At 41.9% G+C, this 19,218-nt stretch overlaps 1 protein-coding gene across 5 annotated transcripts in view; it reads right to left on the minus strand.

Annotated features, from left to right (window-relative positions):
* Positions 1-19,218, minus strand: part of LOC115089674 (probable E3 ubiquitin-protein ligase HERC3) — a 189,277-nt gene that overhangs the window by 138,404 nt on the left and 31,655 nt on the right. For 4 of the 5 annotated variants that reach the window (XM_029597892.1, XM_029597861.1, XM_029597871.1 and 1 more), the window contains 2 exons: positions 11,292-11,581; positions 1,251-1,410 (listed from right to left, as the gene is read on the minus strand). In XM_029597892.1, the coding sequence (XP_029453752.1) occupies positions 1,251-1,410; positions 11,292-11,517 (386 nt within the window). In that variant the 5' untranslated portion in view covers positions 11,518-11,581. Of the gene's footprint in view, positions 1-1,250; positions 1,411-11,291; positions 11,582-13,802; positions 13,862-19,218 lie in introns of all 5 variants that reach the window. The other variant, XM_029597878.1, reaches the window with a different exon arrangement.

Here is a 19,218-nt window from a genome sequence, read left to right on the forward strand (position 1 = left end):
CAGGATGGAGCGGTCCAGAGAAGAATACCAAAATAGTGTGGTGTCAGTATCAGAAAACCTATGAGGAGAGACTAAAGGATATGAATTTGTATACCATGGAAGAGAGGAGATGCAGGGGAGATAAGACACAGACCTTCAGATACCTGAAAGGTTTTAATGATGTACAATCGTCATTGGAAAGAAATCAGCAGAAGTAAGGGGGGTCACGAAATGAAACTCCAGGGAGGACATCTCAGAACCATCATCAGGAAATATTTCTTCACAGAGAGGGTGGTGGATGCCTGGAATGCCCTTCCAGAGGAGGTGGTGAAAACCAAAACAGTGAAAGAATTCAAAACATGTGGATCTTTAAGGGCTAAAGGATGGAAATGAAGAAAAAAGTGCATGGATGTAATTTGCTGGTGTGGCGGTTACTACCCTTAACTAATAAGCCTTGATACTGTTGATGCATTACTCCATCATTGCTCTCTGCTTCAACGGCAAGACATAATGGGAAATTGGATTCAAACAGCAACCAATGAGGGTCCTGACTTTTATGGTGTGGGAAACTGATAAGCATGGGGTAACCAACACGGCACGGCATAGCAGATACTACTATAAGCTTGCTGGACAGATTGGATGGTCCTTTCTGTTTAACGCATTCAAAAGTAAAATCGCATCTCATACATAAAAAGCTCAATGATTCTAGGCCCTTTATTTCATCAAACATTCTGACAATAAATCAAAGGCCATCATTCATCCCCCTTCACAACAGCAACATTAAAAAGTTCAGAAAACAAGATTAATCCGTACTACCTCCTCCAATTATGGGCATAGCCCATCAACCCTCAACACAAATTACCAGAAGCTGGCTATGGATTTAGTCAAACAATTCCCAATATTACAAACTTTGAGGAAAGACAGGTTTACCATCTTTCCCTATACCAAAGAGCAGTACAAAAAAAAAAAAAAAAAAGATCCGGCAGCTCAGTTCTTGCATCCCACCAAAAAGCAACTACAAACAGCAGCTATTTCAAAGACTCTCTCAAAAGGGATCATGGCAAGATGTATGCATGCTGTAAAAAGATGTGTACTATAATAAGTTTTCCTGACCAATTGGCGGGTGGGGAAGGAATAAGAGTTTAAGGGAGAACATCAGACTGAAAATTCCACTCCTGCCGTCTCTTACCAAGATTAGATACAAAAAGATTAGGAAATTACTTAAATAAAAAAAAAAAAAAAAAGACCGTGAGGCGGGTGCATGCCCTTACCTGGGCACTGAAATTGAGCCCTCTGTGGTAGTCAGGCCCAGCTGTCCATCGTTTCCAACACCCCAGGAAAAGAGCTGCCCCTGGTCATTGAGTGCCAGGCTGTGAGATTCTCCACAGGCCACATGGATGATGTGCTCCTCTGCCAAGGCTCCCACATGCACTGAAACGCAGAAAGAAAGAAAAAAAAAAAAAGTTAAGGGGAATCAGAAGAGTTCTCAGGGGAGGAGAGGAAGCCTGAAGCTCCAGAACACAAGACTTGTGTACCAATTAAAAAAAACAAAACAATAAAAATCCACGCATCAGGAGTCTTACACCTACCTACAAGATAGCACCAGAAACTGCAGATAGTGCACATAATTTAAAAAAAAAAAAAAAATTACACACACACACACAGTGGAGTTGCAAAAGTATTCAAGCCCCTAAAAAAAAAAAAAAAAGTCAACAGATCTGTGTGGATTACAAATGACACAGATTGCTCCAGACAATTTGTTTACTGCAAACCAGTAGGCTCTTAAAATAAATTTTCAAAATCGCAATTCATTATTTCTCTGTAGTTTTTGTAAAATAAAATGGGAAATGGAAAAATGCTGCTTCAGACTGGTGCTTGGTAGAAGCACCTTTTGCTGCAATAAGAACTTTGGCTGTTGGGGCTAAGTTTCTACCAGCTTTGCACACTGTATGGGAGTGATTTTGCCCATTCTTTCTGGCAGATTTGTTCCAGGTTGGTTGAATGATGCTTATGGACTGCAGTTTTCAAATAGTGCCACAGATTCTCAGTTGGATTGAGATTTGGACTTTGATTTGGCCATTGCAGAACATTCACCTTTTTGCTGTTCAACCACTCCTGTGTTGTTTTGGCTGTGTGTTTAAGATCATTGTCCTGCTGAAAGGTGAACTTTCTCCCAAGTTTTAGTTTATAGCAGACTGAAGCAGGTTGTCTCCTCGTACTTAAAAAAAAAAAAAAAATCATCCCTCTGATTAATAACCTGCTAGAGGATTTAAATCCCATCTTTTGCATTTCTGAAACCTGGCTGAATGACAAAGATAATGCGCTCTTAAACCAAATTTCACTTCCTAACTATGATGTATTTCATTTTTCTAGACCGAAACGAAAAGGTGGGGGCTTATTAATAATTTGTAAATAAAAAAAAACAAAACAAAAAACAACCTAAGCTAATACCCTACAAAGTAGAGATTAACCATCCCTATGAGGTGGCAATTCTAAAATCAGTACAACTAAACATAACTCTGGTCTATTGTCCCCCAGGAATAGTACAAAAAGATTACTCGCCACTGACTGAATTATTCGCTAAGGTGATTCCATCCCCTGACTCTACCTTAATTGTAGGAGACTTTAACCTGCATCTAGATAAAACACCTAGAACAGTAACCTGTGAAATGTTTTTAAAGACAATGGAGGCTTTAGGATTGTCCCAATTTGTTTCAAAAGCTACTCACGTTCTAGACTGTCTAATCAATACTTCCCACACTGTATTACCCTGGTCTGATCACCAATTAATAAAAGTGTAAATAACCTTCCTCAACCCAAAACATAAAAATATAGATAATAACCAAAGTTTTACCTTCAGGAAGAAGACAGACATGGAGGTACTTGCAGAATCAATGGAAAATAAGCTCCATGAATTAGAATCAAGCTAATGCCTCTTCAGCATTAGATTCCTGGGATCAGATTGTCAATGAAATAGCTAAAAACCTCAGTACAGTCCAGACAAAAACTATTAATAAAAGAAAGGAAAACCTCTAAACCATGGGTGTCCAACTCCAGTCCTAGAGGGCCGCAAAACGATCTGATTTTCAGAGTAACCCTAATGAATATGCATGAGATAAATTTGCATGCACTGCATCTATTGTATTCAGATCTGTCTCATCTATGTTCATTAGAGATATCCTAAAAACCAGACCGGTTTGTGGCCCTCAAGGACCGGAGTTGGACAACCCTGCTCTAAACCCTAGTACAATGATGATTTAAGACACTTGAAACAGACCCTTAGAAATTTTGAGAAATAATGGTGGAAATGCCCATCTACTGAAACCCTCGGAAAATACAGCTCTCTCCTAACAAAATACCATGCACAAACTAATAAAGCAAAAAAAGATCACTATGCTAAAACGGATTCATGGGATATTATTTATTTCTAAATTGTTCTTGGGGATTGTTAAACATCTAATTAAAGGACCCATCATCTTCAACGTTCCTTCTAAGCTGTGCAATTGCGCGGCCATGCAAAAGAAAGACTCCTGCCGTGCAAACGTTTTAACCTGCCATTAAAAAAAAAAAAAAAAAAAGTTATATATATTATTTTGTTCACGTAACAAATTTTTATAAGGTCTGCATTCAGATTGTAATACCTCTATGATAGTGCTATGAAAGCTATAAAAGTGCAACTGGCAAAGTGGTAAAAACATCACCTATTGTCTTGTTTCCTGTTCTTTTCATGGCAATTTGCAAAGTGAGGAAAGTCGATCGTTACTTTTTCTGTAAAGCGATACCTACTGCTAGTAAAGTGTCGAAATGTGGTTTTGAAGAAAGCAAAAAAACGATAAAACGGTCGAAGGAGGTCTGCTTAAGATTTAAGGAAGAATGGCTGCTAGAATATATACAAGCTGACATGCCAGATTCATCCAGTAAGCAGCGCACAATTATAGGCGATATTTTTAAGTACAATCCTGAGAACTGTGAAGTTGTCTGCGCCATCTGCAATCGAACAAATGCCCAGTATGATTTGGCTTTTGGAAAGCAATGGGATGAATTGAAACAGGACTATTTAAAACATTTGCTTAGGAAAGTTCATATAAAATCTGTGGATTGTTCCCAGTCAGCGTCTGGGAACAATTAGGACCTTGTTAAGTGAAACCCATGAAGACAGAGAGAACGGAACTGAATTGTGTGAAAGAAAACCAGCCGACGGTGATGAAGTCAAGATTCTAAATCGATGTCCTCTTTGCCATAAAATTAAATTCCTCGATGTTCTCAGTTCAGGAGGTCCATAATCCCATTGCGAAATATTTTAAAATTCTGGAAACTTGGAGAAGCAAAAATTATGCTTTTTAATTTATGGAACGCATAAACTCTGATACAAAAGAAAATGTGAAAAGATTGGCGCAGATCATCTTTCCACACTCTCATAATTGATGAAAGTACAGACATTTCCATGAGCAAAATGTTAATTCTTTATGTCAAATTTAGTAAAGCAGAGGAGACATCATACTGTACTATGTTTGCTGGGATGCTGAAGCTGACATAATGTACCAGTATAATATTGTAGCAGCCATTACACAATTCTACCAAGAGAACAAGCTTGACTTGGGGCAAAATGGTAATATTTACATCAGAAGGGGTTTCTGTAATGCTTGGAAAATATAATGGTGTCCCTGTAATACTTCGATGATCTATTCCACATTTGCTTGAGCAGCACTGTGTGGCACATAGAGAGGATGTAGGAATGGATGATGCAAGGAAACATGTCTCTTTAATGAAAGACATTGAGACCCTAATACGAACAGCCTATACTATTTTCAGTCTGTCTTCTGTGAAGAAATCAAAGTTTGAGGAACTTTGCAAGGCAGCAGAATATATGAGTTAGTTTCATTCTTCAGGCCATTAAATGAAGTCAGGTAGCTTTTTAGAGATTTCTCTGTGAGTATGTTAAGTCAGTACTGCAGAGAACAAATTCAAGAAAACAATGACCCTATCCACAAATGTTGCTTAGATAAGTTGACCAAACCAGAGTATCAAGTTGCCATCACTATTTTGAATGAAGTCCTAAGAGAACTGGCAGAACTGTGTCAACATCTTCAGAGATGTAACCTAACAACTGTAGAGGCGTTCCAGTTTACCAAGCAAAAGTAATTTAACTTTGATCACAATATCTTGGGGAAACCATTCACTTCACAGAAGAAGTCTATAACTTAATCGATCTCCTGTTGACACTACTGCCATAGTTCATTTTATAGAACCGGTTTGTGATCACTTAGCAGTAGATTTCCTGATGATGAACTCTGTGAATGGTCTGTTAAGTAAAGATTCTTTCACTGCTTCTGAAAATTTGAAGAATTTCTCATTTGGATCAGACAAACTTGAAATACTGGCAGCAAGATATAGCACCTTGCTAAACAAGCAAGAAGCAGTATTTAAGAAGAATTGGATTGCTCAGTATGTGGACTTTAAATTGCTTGTGAGAAGCTGGCAACAGGTGCACTGAAGAATTTTGAAGACATGATTTGCTTATACTAGGCAGCAGGAGCAGTTTCCTGACTTATCTCAGCTGTTGGACATTTGTGCTACCTTACAGGCATAGAAGGAACACTGGTCATCTTCCATCTCGAGAAAGAAAAACTTCTCAAAAGATGCATGCAATGAATACCCAATATCTTTATTAGATAAAAATCATTAAGCTGAAGACTCCGTTTCCTACCTGCTCTCCAACAAAAGCACCTGCAGAATCACATGGCCTGGATAAATGGACCACATTCAACAGAGTAACTTAATCTTGAAATTAGTTAAATCATTACAAAAAGTAATCCTGCTAATCACCCACGTGACCCAATCTCAGCCAGTTCCTTAAAGCAAGTACACAGTGTTATCGCTCCGACAACTGCAACCTTAATTAATCATTCTCCATCAAAAGGATCTGTTCCATACGAGCTAATTCAAGCTGCGATTAAACCAATCCTATAAAACAACAATGGCTGAATCGCCAATTGGGACAACTATCATCCAATATGTCCTCTCTCTCTCAAAAATACTTTTAAAAGCAGTGCTATCAATTTGTAAGTCATTTGGAAGACCACAATATTCTCTTCCCAAACCAATTTGGATTTAGGAAACATCATTAAGCTGAGACTTTATGCCTCTCATTAATGGACTCTGTTCTACAAAGGTGTGATGCTGAAGAAATTTTCCTTCTTGTGCTAATCGATTTAACTGCCGCCTTTGACACTGTGGATCATACCCTGTTGTGCCATCAGCTGAGCAATATCGAGAACATTCCAAGTCAAACTGGGCAATCACATATCTGATACTTTTCCATATTGATACAGGTTATCCCTCGAGGTTCAGCCCTCTCAGAAACACTATTCAATATTTATATGCTCCCATTGTGTAAATAAATTAATGGCTGATTTATGAATTACCTTCTTCCTGTATGCTGACACACAGTTTTACATTGCATTCTCCAAATCATTTGAAAATACTGCATCGACACTCAACCCATATAAAAGCAATGCAACATGAACTCTCCCAATTTAAACTAACATTAATCCCCAAAAAGAGAGAAATTATTTGGTTAAACAGAAATGCTTCTATAGTTAGACTTCAGGCTCTTATCCTGGGTAATTTCCAAAATTATTCCCTCAGATCAAGTACATGATTTAGGTATCCAGCTAGATGAAAACATGACAATAAAAAAAACACATCAAAAAATTAATGCTGACTATGCCAAGTTACGAATATTACATCAGCTGAAACCTTTAACCACCTTAGAAGACTTCCAAGATTGTATTACAAACTCTACTTCTCTCAAACCTAGACTACAGTAACTCCCTATTACTCTGTCGTCCCACATTTCTCTTAAAACCATTACAATTACTACAAAATGCCTCTGCAAGAGTTTTATTAGGAACAAGGAAATCTGATCACATCACACCCTTACTGATTTAACTACACTAGCTGCCGAATCTGTTATAAAATATTAACGTTAATACTCCACATCATTCACTCCAGTAACATGAGTCTGATAGGCATGACAATACAACATACACACCTCAGGGAACACTAAGATCTCAAAATAAAGTCCATTGACTGTTCCTACAATACAAAGTACACATCTGACGCAAGGAAGAGATCATGTATTTTCCATAGCGGGACCAAAGCTTTGGAACTCTCTAGCTGAGAAGTTACATATGATACCAGAGAGATTTATTCGTGAACTAGAAACATGGCTATTCAAAAATACTTATAACCTAACTTAAAAAACATCAGAATACAGAGAACTGCCTTAAACAAGGACAAGAGATTTTAAATGAGGTATTAATTTCATCTAACGAGAGACTGTAAGAATCTCAATACAATGTACTGATCATCATGTGAAAACTTATCAGATTAATTGTCCATACTACTCGCCTTATTTCTTAGATCTTTAGTTAATATGTATTTGAACATCCCATGTGATTTATATTAATTCCTGTCTATGAATACTACCCCCCTTAAACTGTAATCATTTGTTGATTTATAATATGAATGTTAATTTTGTAAACCTTTATATGGAACGATGGTTTATAAAAGTGTCTAAATAAATAAATCTGCCCCTATGTTGCACCATCCATCTGTCCTTCAATTTTAACAAGAGGCCCAGTCCCCGCTGAGGAAAGGCATCCCCATGACATGATGCTGCCACCCCCATACTTTACTGCTGGGATGGTGTTTGCTGAGGAATGATTAATGTTAGGTTCCTGCTACACATAACGTTTTGAATTTTGGCCCAAAAGCTCCATTGTCGTCTCATCTGACCACAAAACCATATCCCCACATTTTAGCTGGGTCACTCTGATTCTTTTTGGCAAACTCCAGACATGCTTTGATGTAGGTTTTCTTAAGTAATGGCTTCTTTCTAGCCACCCTCCCATGCAGGCCAGTTGTTTGCAGAGCTCTTGATTATGGTTGACTGGTGCAGCTCCACTCGTCTCAGCCACTGAATTCTGTAGCTCCTTCAGAGTAATTGTTGGCCTCTCTGCAGCTTCCCTCACAAGTCCCCTTCTTGCTCTGATGCTGAATTTTGAGGAACGGCCTTGTCTAGTGTCCGGGTGGTATGACGCACTGGGATAACTAAGCACTTTGATATTATTTTGTAGCCTTTTCCTATCTTGTGCATTCTATAACTTTATCTTTAACTTCCTTAGAATGCTCTTTGGTTTTCATTTTCACAGTTTTCCTTCAGATTCCCATCTGACCAATGGTACTGGAATTAGGGGGTCTTTTATCCAGAAAAGCTAACTTTTTTTTTTTTTTTTTTTAAATGATTCTCAGGTAGAGAGCAGGCCTCTAACCACACCCATTGCTGAGTCCATCCTAGAGCTGCTGTACAATTGCAGGACTCTCTAACACTCCATGGTGGGGAGAAGAGGGGATGTAGAGAAGTTAGTAAGCATTAAAAACACAGATCTTGCAGGGGCAGGTGTTCACTCATACAGCAAGTGACTTAACAAGCCGAAACCTTCGCAGACTAGAGAGAAAAGATTTCATCAGCTCCAGTGGAAGGTGTTTCTTTTATACAGAGAGTGGTAAAACTAAAGCTTTGAGAGAGCGAGAGAACAGGACATTTATAGTATGGTCTCATTACCACCCATCCATAATGCACCAGATTGTCACAGAAGGAAGTAAGAACTTGCTACTGCACTATCTTACTTCACATACTAAAAGTTCCCTGGATAAGGAGCATATCTGTTTGGAACCTGCTAGGTCTCTATCAGTCAATTCCTTTCCTCTCCAGCTCCCTGACAGCCAGGAATGAAAAGTAAATACTAAGGAAGAACTAAAAATAAATGTATGTATAGCCATTTTTTCTCCTTCCCAATTCCAGGAGTTTGACCCTAGGTCCTCTCAACACAGTCCTTTCAGAACAGGCACATCATTTGTCTGCACCGATTCATCTTGTGCAATATTGCCATCTGTAGATGATGTATCCCACTTCTTACACCACATGAAGTTCCTGAGGTAAGTAGAGCATTTCTCTGGTCCTGCTAGGTCTGGTCACTCTTTTCTCTCTCCAGACCTGCGGTGCCTTATTACTAGGCTGGTATACATGCCAGTGTCTCTTACAAACAGGTGCTTCCGATGTATCTACAGTGGTTCTTGGACAAATTTTCCTTGTATTGTTCCAGTGATGGACCACAACTTTACTAGGTCCCTTGGCTAGGAGTTTCCTCATACCTTGGTGCCAACAATCATTATAGGCTTCACTGAAAGGAGTGGAGTCCATTCTAGGGTGAGGTATTGATTCACGGTGGAAAATAGTCTTATACACATTACTCCCTGTTGGGCAAAGAGTTTAAATATGTCCTGGATAATTCCTCCAGCTGGACATTGCTTCATACTAGTAATGACCTTGGATACCGTCCTGAAACATGTGGTTTCCAGCTTCTAGGCATTGGCTGTCTTCTTAGACGTGCATTCACATCCAAGCTTGCCTCCTTTTAGCCTTGGAGCTCTGGACCCTCCCACTTCCCAGAACTATTCCTCGGGGAAACCCACGAGACCTTTTTAAATTTGACTGCTTTGCAAATTTCTCTTTAAAAAAATCCCTCCATGGTTTACCCACAAGAGTGGAAATGCACTCATTTTATACTATACCTCTCGTCCCACTATTCTCCTTCCAGCGCTCTCATTCTTCTGTCTTTTTGGTACAGATCCCTCACTTTCCTGTCTTCCCCACATTACACCCTCTTCTACTCCAAAGTGCTGTAGCCCCAAATAAGCCCTCTCACTCTCCCATTCCCTCTTATTCATCCCTGTACAGCCCTCTCACTTTTCTCCCTGCGGTCTCCTCCAGGCCCCATGGAAATCTGCCTGCCAACTATGAAAACGTTTTCAAAAGCTGCTTTTCTCTGGGCTGAACTTGGGCACACCCTGCATTGCTCTTTTTCTCACCTACTTGGCTGCTGAGCTTGCCTATGTGACTGGATACACATGCCATTACATATAGGAAAAAAAAATTTAAATTACACAAGTGTACCCGGTCAGAGGCTTCTCTGTGCAGGATTAGGGGGTAATCACACAATGGTCCCTTGGCTAGGAGTTGAACATACAATGGTAACGCCCCTCAGCCTGTGCCACGAAAGCCCTTGGAGTTCTGAAATAAAGCTGTGCTACACCCAAAGTGCTCGGGCCTTTTTCTGCAAGTCTACAAAGCCTCCTCCCCCATCCCTAAGACAGGGGATCCTCCCCTCCCCAATTCTGGCGAACTCTTTGCCACTCCCATCCTGAGGCAATAATACAGAGCCCATCTATGTCCTGCTGTAGGGGAATTCCAACATCTTGCTCAAATTAACAAAGACCACTTCCCATCCAGGAAGAGCTCGGACTCGTAAACTTTGAGTTGGGTGGAGCCTTCCAGGACTGTGGAGATGGAAGGAGTCATAGTTGTTGCTCGGACAGCAACACCCAAGAGCTTCTTTGTATTGGGTGGAGGAAGCCATGGATCCACGCTTATCAGCGGAAGACTGTTGCAGAGATGGCCAGGTTGATGCATAAGAGAAAAATAAGAGAAAATCATAAGAAAAAAAAACCCCTGATGCTAGCCTATGAATTAAGACTCGCTGTGCTCCTGGGGGTTACTGAAGCAGAAGTCACCACTGAGCAGGCAGAAGCTGCCAAGTAAATAAACAATTTTAAGATCTGCTTAGATTCCAGGTACGGATCCACTTTTGGAGATCACGGAAGTAATTCTTCCACTGGGACAGCAAAGCAACTGGGAGGGTTTTTATCATCCGACTTCCCCCAGATTGTTACCAGAGACAGCAGCAAGAGATACCAACATTGTTAATCATTGGTCTCCCTCCAACCCAAGCCTTCTAAAACAAGGGGTCGATTTTTTTAAAAAAAAGGTGTGCACGAGGAAAACAAGGGTTATGCGAGTGGCTGGGCCTTGCGCGCATTTTAGAAGGGACCTGGCTATGCACGTAACTTACGCGCACAGGAGCCAGGCCTCTTCCAAGGAGTGGGCCGGGAGGGCGCCATTGTTCACTTTGATGGCAGCTCAGGAGCTGAAGTAAGTTGCTCAAGAAATGTAACAAAAAACCCCCCATGGATTTAGGGGTTGGGGTTGGGGAGGAGAGGGGAAGGGGAAGGCCGCGATGTGTCACCGCATGAACATTGCATAATCCACCCCCCCCCCCTTTATGTGTGCGGCCAATGATTTTATAACATGCATGTGCTGCTGCGCACGTCATAAAACTGGCGTGTCCATGTGAGCGTGCCGGGAAGCGCACGCACGTATTCAAATCTACCCCTAGGCGTGGCTGTACCTGGTTCCAGTCCTTCATGGTCATGGCCAAGTTGTCCCTTGCTGTTCAGCCCACAAGTGTAGACCTCCCCATCTTCCAGGAGGAAAGCCGAATGACTCCTTCCGCAGGCCACTTCCTTGACGAGTCTCCCTTGAAAGAGCCTGCATGTCTGTGGCTCGGTCACAATTGTAAGAAAGTCGTGTCCCAGTCCCAGCTGGCCAAAAGCAGAATGGCCCCAGCATAACATTTTTTCCTCCTGGAATGGATCATATAGCCTGGATGTGTCAGTAAGTTATGTAGCCTTCTTTTTCCTGGAGTTTAAAAAAAAACAAGATTCCAAATTACTTGGTGAAATGTATCAGAGTTTATTTTCAGGAGGAAGCAGTTTCCCCATTATCTGCATCGGACATGAGATAAAATCAGGCCATGTCACACAAAATTTAAAAAAAAAAAAAAAAAGTGTCAACTGAATTAGTTACAAAACTGAGAAACTGCTGAGAACACTTCGTTAGTGCTTCTCACCTTCAGGCCGATGTAATATCGCGCAGTCAGGCTAACGCACAGGTTAACCTGCGGTTGGACGCGCGTCCCTAACTCCTGATGCAATAAGGGGATCAGTACGTCCAACACACACATCCAAACCTGTGTGTAGCTAATAGCGCTCATCACATGTAAGTGTATCACGTCGGTGAGGCTATTAAGCTAGTACCCCACCCCACCCCCCCCCGATGTAAAAAAATAAGCATGCGCCCGACGCGCACATTTTAACCCTCAATAATTAAACGCCAGTCCTGCAGCTGGCGTTAAGTCTTGAGGTACCCCAAAGCCTGGACAGAGAAGCAGAAAACACTGCTTTTCTGTGGTTCCTCCAACTTAATGTCATCGTGATATTAAGTCAGAGGAACAACAGAAAGCAGCAACATGTAAAAAAAAAAAAAAAGTCTTGATGGGAGTTAGATTAGCAAAACAGACGCCCAATTTTAGAGCATCCGTTTTCCTAACCTAATGGCCCACAGCCATTTCTCCTGGGCGCCCGATGCCAAGGAGGAGCTAGGAAAGCTGAATATTCCCTAGCGCCTGCTTTTTAATGCTGCAGCTCATTAGCTAACTGCATCATGTGCCCAGGAGAGGAGGACGGGCGCTCAATAATTTGGACCAGTTTTTTCACACACAAATATTGCATTGGCCCACCAGTGTGCCATGGAAGTCACCACTGACTGATGCTCAGATCCAGGCCAGCATCTGGGCTTTGCTTTTAGCGGGAGGGAAAAAAAAACCCCAAAAAAAACCCCACACCTCAAAAGTGGCTCTTTAACATGTAGGAACTCCTTCCTGAGAACGTGTGCAATCATGCACTACTCTCATTCCTAGCTAGAGCAGGAGTCCTCCCGGAGTGTGGTAATTAATGGGCAGGTTCCAGGGCACAGACAGCTGGGATCCCCCCTTTGTGCAGTGCACACAGCATCTCATCTGCCCCTTCCCCCAGGCTGAGTGAGATGGGAAGAAGATGTGCTCTGAGCATGCTGGGTACTGGGAGCAGCAGCAGCAGTAGAGGAGCTCTGGCAGTCACACCAGTGGGGCCTTCCAGTGTTTCTCTAGCTCTTCTTTTGGCTACACGAGCCCTCTCAGGCTGGCGCGCCACTCAGCAATTTTTGTTAATGTAGGTGTGCCTTGGGCTTGAAAAGGTTGGAGAAACAAGGACAGATGCTTGCACGCAGGTAAGCCCCTGGTGCCCAGCATGGTCAGAGCAAATGTTCTCAATATATACAAAGAAGCAGGACTTCAGGGGAAAAAAAAAAGTCAGGATATGGAAAAAGTTCATTGCAAGAGTTACACATTCAAAAAAATGGATAAGCACGTTCCAAAAAAGAAATATAAGAGGAGAATTTAAACAAGCTAAGACACCAAGAATGCAGATTTCATAGTAAGCAGGGCTAGTGGATGCCTAGAGCACCACAGGTTTGGAGGAGGCAGCTGCAGCAGCAGAACTGGACCAGGCTAGCACTGATCGGGGACCCAAGCCTTGCCATAGCAACCGGGAGCTTGCCCACGTACTCCCCCCCTGGCTATCATTGATACTGTAACCTGGCTCGATTTTTGGATTCGCAGCAGCTCTGAAACCACCAGCCATGCTCTCAGAGCTGATCTGGTGAAACTCTCCCCACCACTTTCTCAGCACATTCTGGGTAGGGATGGGGAAAGAGAGAAAGGGATGCTCTTAAAGCTGGAAGGGGTTGGGGAAGGGTGTCTAGGGCATCTAATACCCTTGCACTGGCCCTGAGAACAAGGTGCAATTAAAATCCATCTTTTACCTAAAAATGTTTTAAGATCTAGGGGGCTGACATTCCTCAAGTTTACAGAAGCATCCCAAAGGCCATACCTGCTAAGTGACACATAGAAAATGCATTTTGCCTGAAAACTGACATCACACCATATCACTGCTTGTGACCTAAAGGAGGCAGTGTGGCTATCTACCTTCAAATAATTCAAACATACAAGTCATGCAATTTACCAATCTGTAAATAGACTTACTGAAATTAAATCAATTACATATCCAAGCATCAGTGTATGCAGAACCTTCATGAGGCCAACTAGATCATCAAAAAGGAAAGAAGAAAAAAAAAAAAAACACACTTGTATTTTTTTGTGCTACATAATTGCCAATGTGCTTCCTAACATTTTGCATTCATAACACACCCTTTCACATAGGACTCTTGGGCAGGTTTATAAAAAAAAACAAAAAAAAAAACATTAAAAATGTCACAATTACATAAAAAATATAACAAAATATCCATAAGAGACGATAGCACCAAAATATAAAAGGAAATTTAAAAAAAGGACCTAAAATCAAATCTCAGCCAAATAATAGCTGTCAACAGCTAAAAAAATAAATAAATAAATTGAGAACATGTCCCAATTATACACCTTCTAACATCCTAACAGAATGTATCTACCTTGCTAATTAAAAGCTAAAAGTAAAAAAACAAAACCACCCCCACAAGTTTTACTATGCTTATGAAAAACTCAAGTAATCCCTAATTGTGCAAATTTTATTGGGTAGGCAGCGGAGCCATGACCTCATCAGTCATCACAATACCCTCTACCTCCCCAACCCAATCAAGCAAATGTGCAAGGATCAGCCTAACTTACAACCCTGTGTGATGGACCAATATCAAAACAGAGTCTAAAGGGAGCGGGGGTTTAAGCAGAAAGAGCCCTCCAGTGACGACTCACCCTGCAGTACATGGACCAACCCGACATTATGATGCAATGTCAACGACGCATCGACCAGACAGCAACAAGGTTCTGCTCAAGTGGATAGGAAGCCAGAGCAGCAAAAAAAGTATAAAAGGAATAAAGAGAGGATGACAGAAGGGAAAATAATACAGCCTGCTGTATGCAGGCGGTCACAACCCAACCAAACCATCCTGGCCTAGTACAAAGGCGGAGAGCCTGGGAAAATTATTTCAGGTAGGAGGAGAGCCTGGGAAAATTATTTCAGGTAGGAGGAGATCTCCATAAATATATCCTAGGGCAGGGGTGGCCAACCTTCCACACAACAAGAAGCAAAGAAACAGAATGCATGATAGCAAAAGAGCTCAGCTTTTCAAGGGAAGGTATGAGGAGGGGGTCCCACATCCTTCCCCTATGCCATTAGTCTCTCTCAATCCCTCTATCCTGTTTAGAGACAGGAAGGGAGAGCATGGGGGGGGGGGGGGGGGCGAAGAGACCGCTTTCTGCTCCAGCCCCTCCCTCCTGTCTCTGTAGCAAATCAGCAGCCGCTGTGCGGACTGGGAGGGAGGGACTGGAGCAGGGAGAAAGCAGCTCTGCAAATGACAAGGGCTCAGAGCAGAGCCTTAAGTTGCCAGGGGGCCAAGAGACAAAGATCTGATATTTTGCCCATTAAACAAAAAAAAAAGAAAAGAAAAGGAAGAGCCACAGGTTGGCCACCACTGACCTGGGCAAAAGGACAATTTCTGCCAAAAATCTAGGTGGGAGAAAATTGAAAAGAAAAAAAAGATTGGAGATGAAAAGAACAATTGTCCAGTCCTATTCTATTGCAGTGGCAACCCTCAAGAACAGCACTCTTTAGCTTACTAACTGCAAGGGATCTTCTCGGAAATAAGGGTCAAAACAACAACAAAAAATGAATAAGACCATATCTTTTATTGGACTAACTTAATGTCTGACCTGAAGACTAGCTTTTGATAGGTTTAACACGCCATTCTTCAGGTGAGAGGTGCGGGCACAAAAGGAGGCAGCAGCAGCACCGAATGCCCGCATGTGATCACAACCCCCGCAGCAGCCCCACCTCCTACTCCAGCAGGCTTCCTGCTTAAAAAGGTATCCTGCCGGGGGGGGGGGGGGGGGGGGGGGGGGGGGGGGGGGAGGCCAGCGTGGAAGAGCCGATGCTCCAAGCCGGCCCCTCTCCTGGGCGCGCGATTTTGTATTCAAATTAGGCCGCGGGCTAATAAGGAGGCGCTAGGGAAACTAGCGAGTCCCTAGCACCTCATCATCAGCAGAAGCGGTGGCTGTCAGAGGGTCCGACAACCGATGCTCAATTTTACCGGCGTCTTGTTTTCGAACCTGCTGATAGGCAGGGGATCGGAAATCGGACGCCGGCAAAACTGAGCATCTGTTTTCGAACCCTTCGACCAACAGGCAGATTTTTTTTTTTTTGGTGCCTCCGACTTAATACCATTATGATATTAAATCAATGGGTGTACAGAAAAGCAGTTTTTTTCTGCTTTTCTGTACACTTTTCCTGGTGCTTTCAAGTTAACGCCTGCCCTTGGCCACACATTTTACTTTCAGTATTCCATGGTAATAACTAATAGGCTCATCAACATGCGTTTGCATGTGATGAGCACTATTAGTTTCGCGTTTTCCATGCACTATTACCCCTTACAGTATAAGGGGTAATAATAGCGCGTCTAAAACGCGCTGCCAAATGGGGGCTAAACGGTGCGCTCGGCCAAGCGCAAGTGATATGAGAGAGGAGATGAATGCCATAAGGCCGACAGGATCTTTGTTACACTAGCGTGATCACTCTCTCTGGGATGGTAGAAGGGGAGGGAGCCGATCAGCGCTGTTCAATTTAAAACTATCAAAACCCCAAGGGGAGAGAGTGAGTGTGCATGGGGGCTGAGCCTAGTAATAACGCCTCTGCCTTGCATGCTTGCAGCAGGTGGCATTCAACATCACTGTGTAACAAAAAAAAGAAGAAGAAAACAAAAGCAACGCAGTCGGCACCTACAACCGCCATTGTTTAGGTGCAGAAAAGCAGCAGCTTGTCTGCAGATCACTCAGACTCTTCTCCTCTCTGGCTGCTGGATCACGGTAGATTTCAGAGATCTTGCCTCCTACTCCCAACTCAGAGTCCTTAATCGGAGACCATCAGATCTGAATCTCACATCATTACCCTGAATCACAGAGCACATGAAAAAGGGAGGGGGAAATAAGAGCATATAGGAATGAAGACACCCCTCCCCCCCCAGAGTATCTTAACTTCAAATCTCCCCTGATCAGAAATGACAGCAAGTGGACCTGGGTCAATGGCTGGGGAGGGTGAAGGGAAACTGTACCATCAAAAAGTAAAAAAAATGTTGAGACCAGAGATGCAAAAAAAGTAATGGAAGAGGATAGCAGGGGTTGATAGAGAACAGTGACAAGAGCACTTATCACCAGGCCCGGCCCGACCGGGTGTGCGTACTGTGTATTTGCTCGGGGCGGCACACCCAGCGAGATGGGTCGGCGGCTGCAGAAGAGGGCACGGGCCGCCGGTGGAGCCTAACCAGCTGGCGGCCAAAGAAGGAGAGCGCGCCGGCGACCGAAGGAGAGGCCCATCATGCAAAAATCATGATACACAATATTTAAATACTTATTTCACATATGTTATACATTTCATTCACACACCCATAATTGCAAATATGTCATTAATTACATTCTTATTGAATGCACATGCATAACAATAAAATATAACACTCATACCACACCAATCAAACTACACATTGTTCCCCCAATCAACAATAATTCCACATTCACCCAATTTTAGAAATGGCGTAATGTTTGTAAGTCCACCCAAAAACATTTTTTTTTAAACACTAAGAAATGTTGGAAACTGCTGCAATAAACTCAACCACGAACTTCAGTATTGGTTGTCTTCAAAACAAATCCAACAGCACGCTGTTATTCCCACTATCTTGTACCCCGAAAAACTCTATGATAAAATATCCACAACTATACCAAAATGCGGCTTAATTTCAAGATGTCAAGATCCAAAGGGTCCTTGTTTCACCCAACAGGACTTCTTCAGGGATACCTCATAACTTTACGTCAATACAGAACGTGTGTGTTCGCCATTTCCAGCCATAAAATGTAAAGAACAGCGCTTCCAACTATAATTCCAAAAGACAAGGAACCACTGATATATCTATCGCATGAATGTTAAACAGCACTCAAAACTGCACCGACAAAACCAACCTACCCTACAGACGTCTCTATCGGGGCAATCATGGGTATGTGAGTGAAATGTATAACATATATAAGTGATATAAGTATTTTGAATATTGTGTATCATGATTTTGTATATTGCAAGTATTGATATATCACAATCAAAATATACAAAATAACAGTGTTGTAAATTGTGTCTATTGATATTGTACTGTATTTTGGGTACTTTATACATGTTTTATAATAAATATTGTTGAGATTTGTTATACATTAGCTTTTTGTTGACTATAGAGTATATACCTCTCTCCTGTTATGTATGATTATTGATGAAGGAGAGACTGGTAATAGTACCACGTCAGTCATTATTACCAGCTGAAGAAGTGCCAGGATGGCTTTCGGGCTGCTGAGTGGGAACAGTGCGTGTGGCCACGGTGCAGGCAGTGGTTTGCATCAGAAAAAAAAAAAATAGGTGAAGTAAACGTGTGTCTATAAAGGGGAGGCTGGTGGGTCACTGAAGGGCATAGCCCAGGCGGCTGGCTACCTGCAGAGGGATGAAGGGAGAGAGGAAAAAAAAAAGGGGGGGGGGGGGGAAACACTGACTTAAGGGGGACAAATGGTCAAAAAACCCAATATGGACAAATGAATTACAAGAGAAAAAAAAAAGAAAAGAAGCAGAGAGGAGGCCGAAGAGAGAGAGAGAGAGAGAGAGAGAGAGAGAGAAAGAATATGAAAGCTGGAATTGGGGGAGTAGGAAGGGGGGGTTAGGGGAAAAAAGAAAGAAAAAGACAGACAGAAAGATGTATATCATACAATCTAAAATTTGCTACATTTTGATTCATGCAACACAAAACTGCAGCCCTGCCCACTAGGTAAGAATTGTGTCACAAAATGTTTCCTGCATCGGAGCATGTACTAAAATTTCATCCTTCTTGTGCCTCTTCCAATAATATTGTCCTTCCACAAATGTAAATTAAGAATAGTCTGTATTTATATAATTACTTTTTTTTTTTTTTTTTTACAAAGAGGATCCCAATATTCCTTTACAATTTTTTTTTTCGTAAAATGTTTGCGCACAGACAGTTCTTGAATGAAGCGATATTAGTGTTATCAAAGTATATGAATATAAACTATTATCCGAGAACCAATTCCCCCTCAAGAACATCCCACGGTCAAGGGTTTCTTCAGACAGACGGTAGACCCATTTGTTAGCCATGTCAACTGTTACTGATAGATTATTAAAACTAAAGACAGTGAGAAATACATATTTGAGATAAGCATTCAAGCTCATTTTAAAAAGTTAGACCCTGCTTCTTCATCCAACAACAGGCGGCCAATGAACCAAGCCGCAAACACGATTACACGAGTTAAGATGGCAAAAACAGTGAACATAAAATTTCACAAATGTGATTGTGTGCGCTATTTGCAGTATTAATGCATGTAATTTTGTGTTTGTGAAACTTATGCAAAATCATTAAAGCAGCTGAAAAATCATGCA

The sequence above is a fragment of the Rhinatrema bivittatum genome, chromosome 1, assembly GCF_901001135.1.
Source record: "Rhinatrema bivittatum chromosome 1, aRhiBiv1.1, whole genome shotgun sequence".
NCBI classification, from domain to species: Eukaryota; Metazoa; Chordata; class Amphibia; order Gymnophiona; family Rhinatrematidae; genus Rhinatrema; species Rhinatrema bivittatum.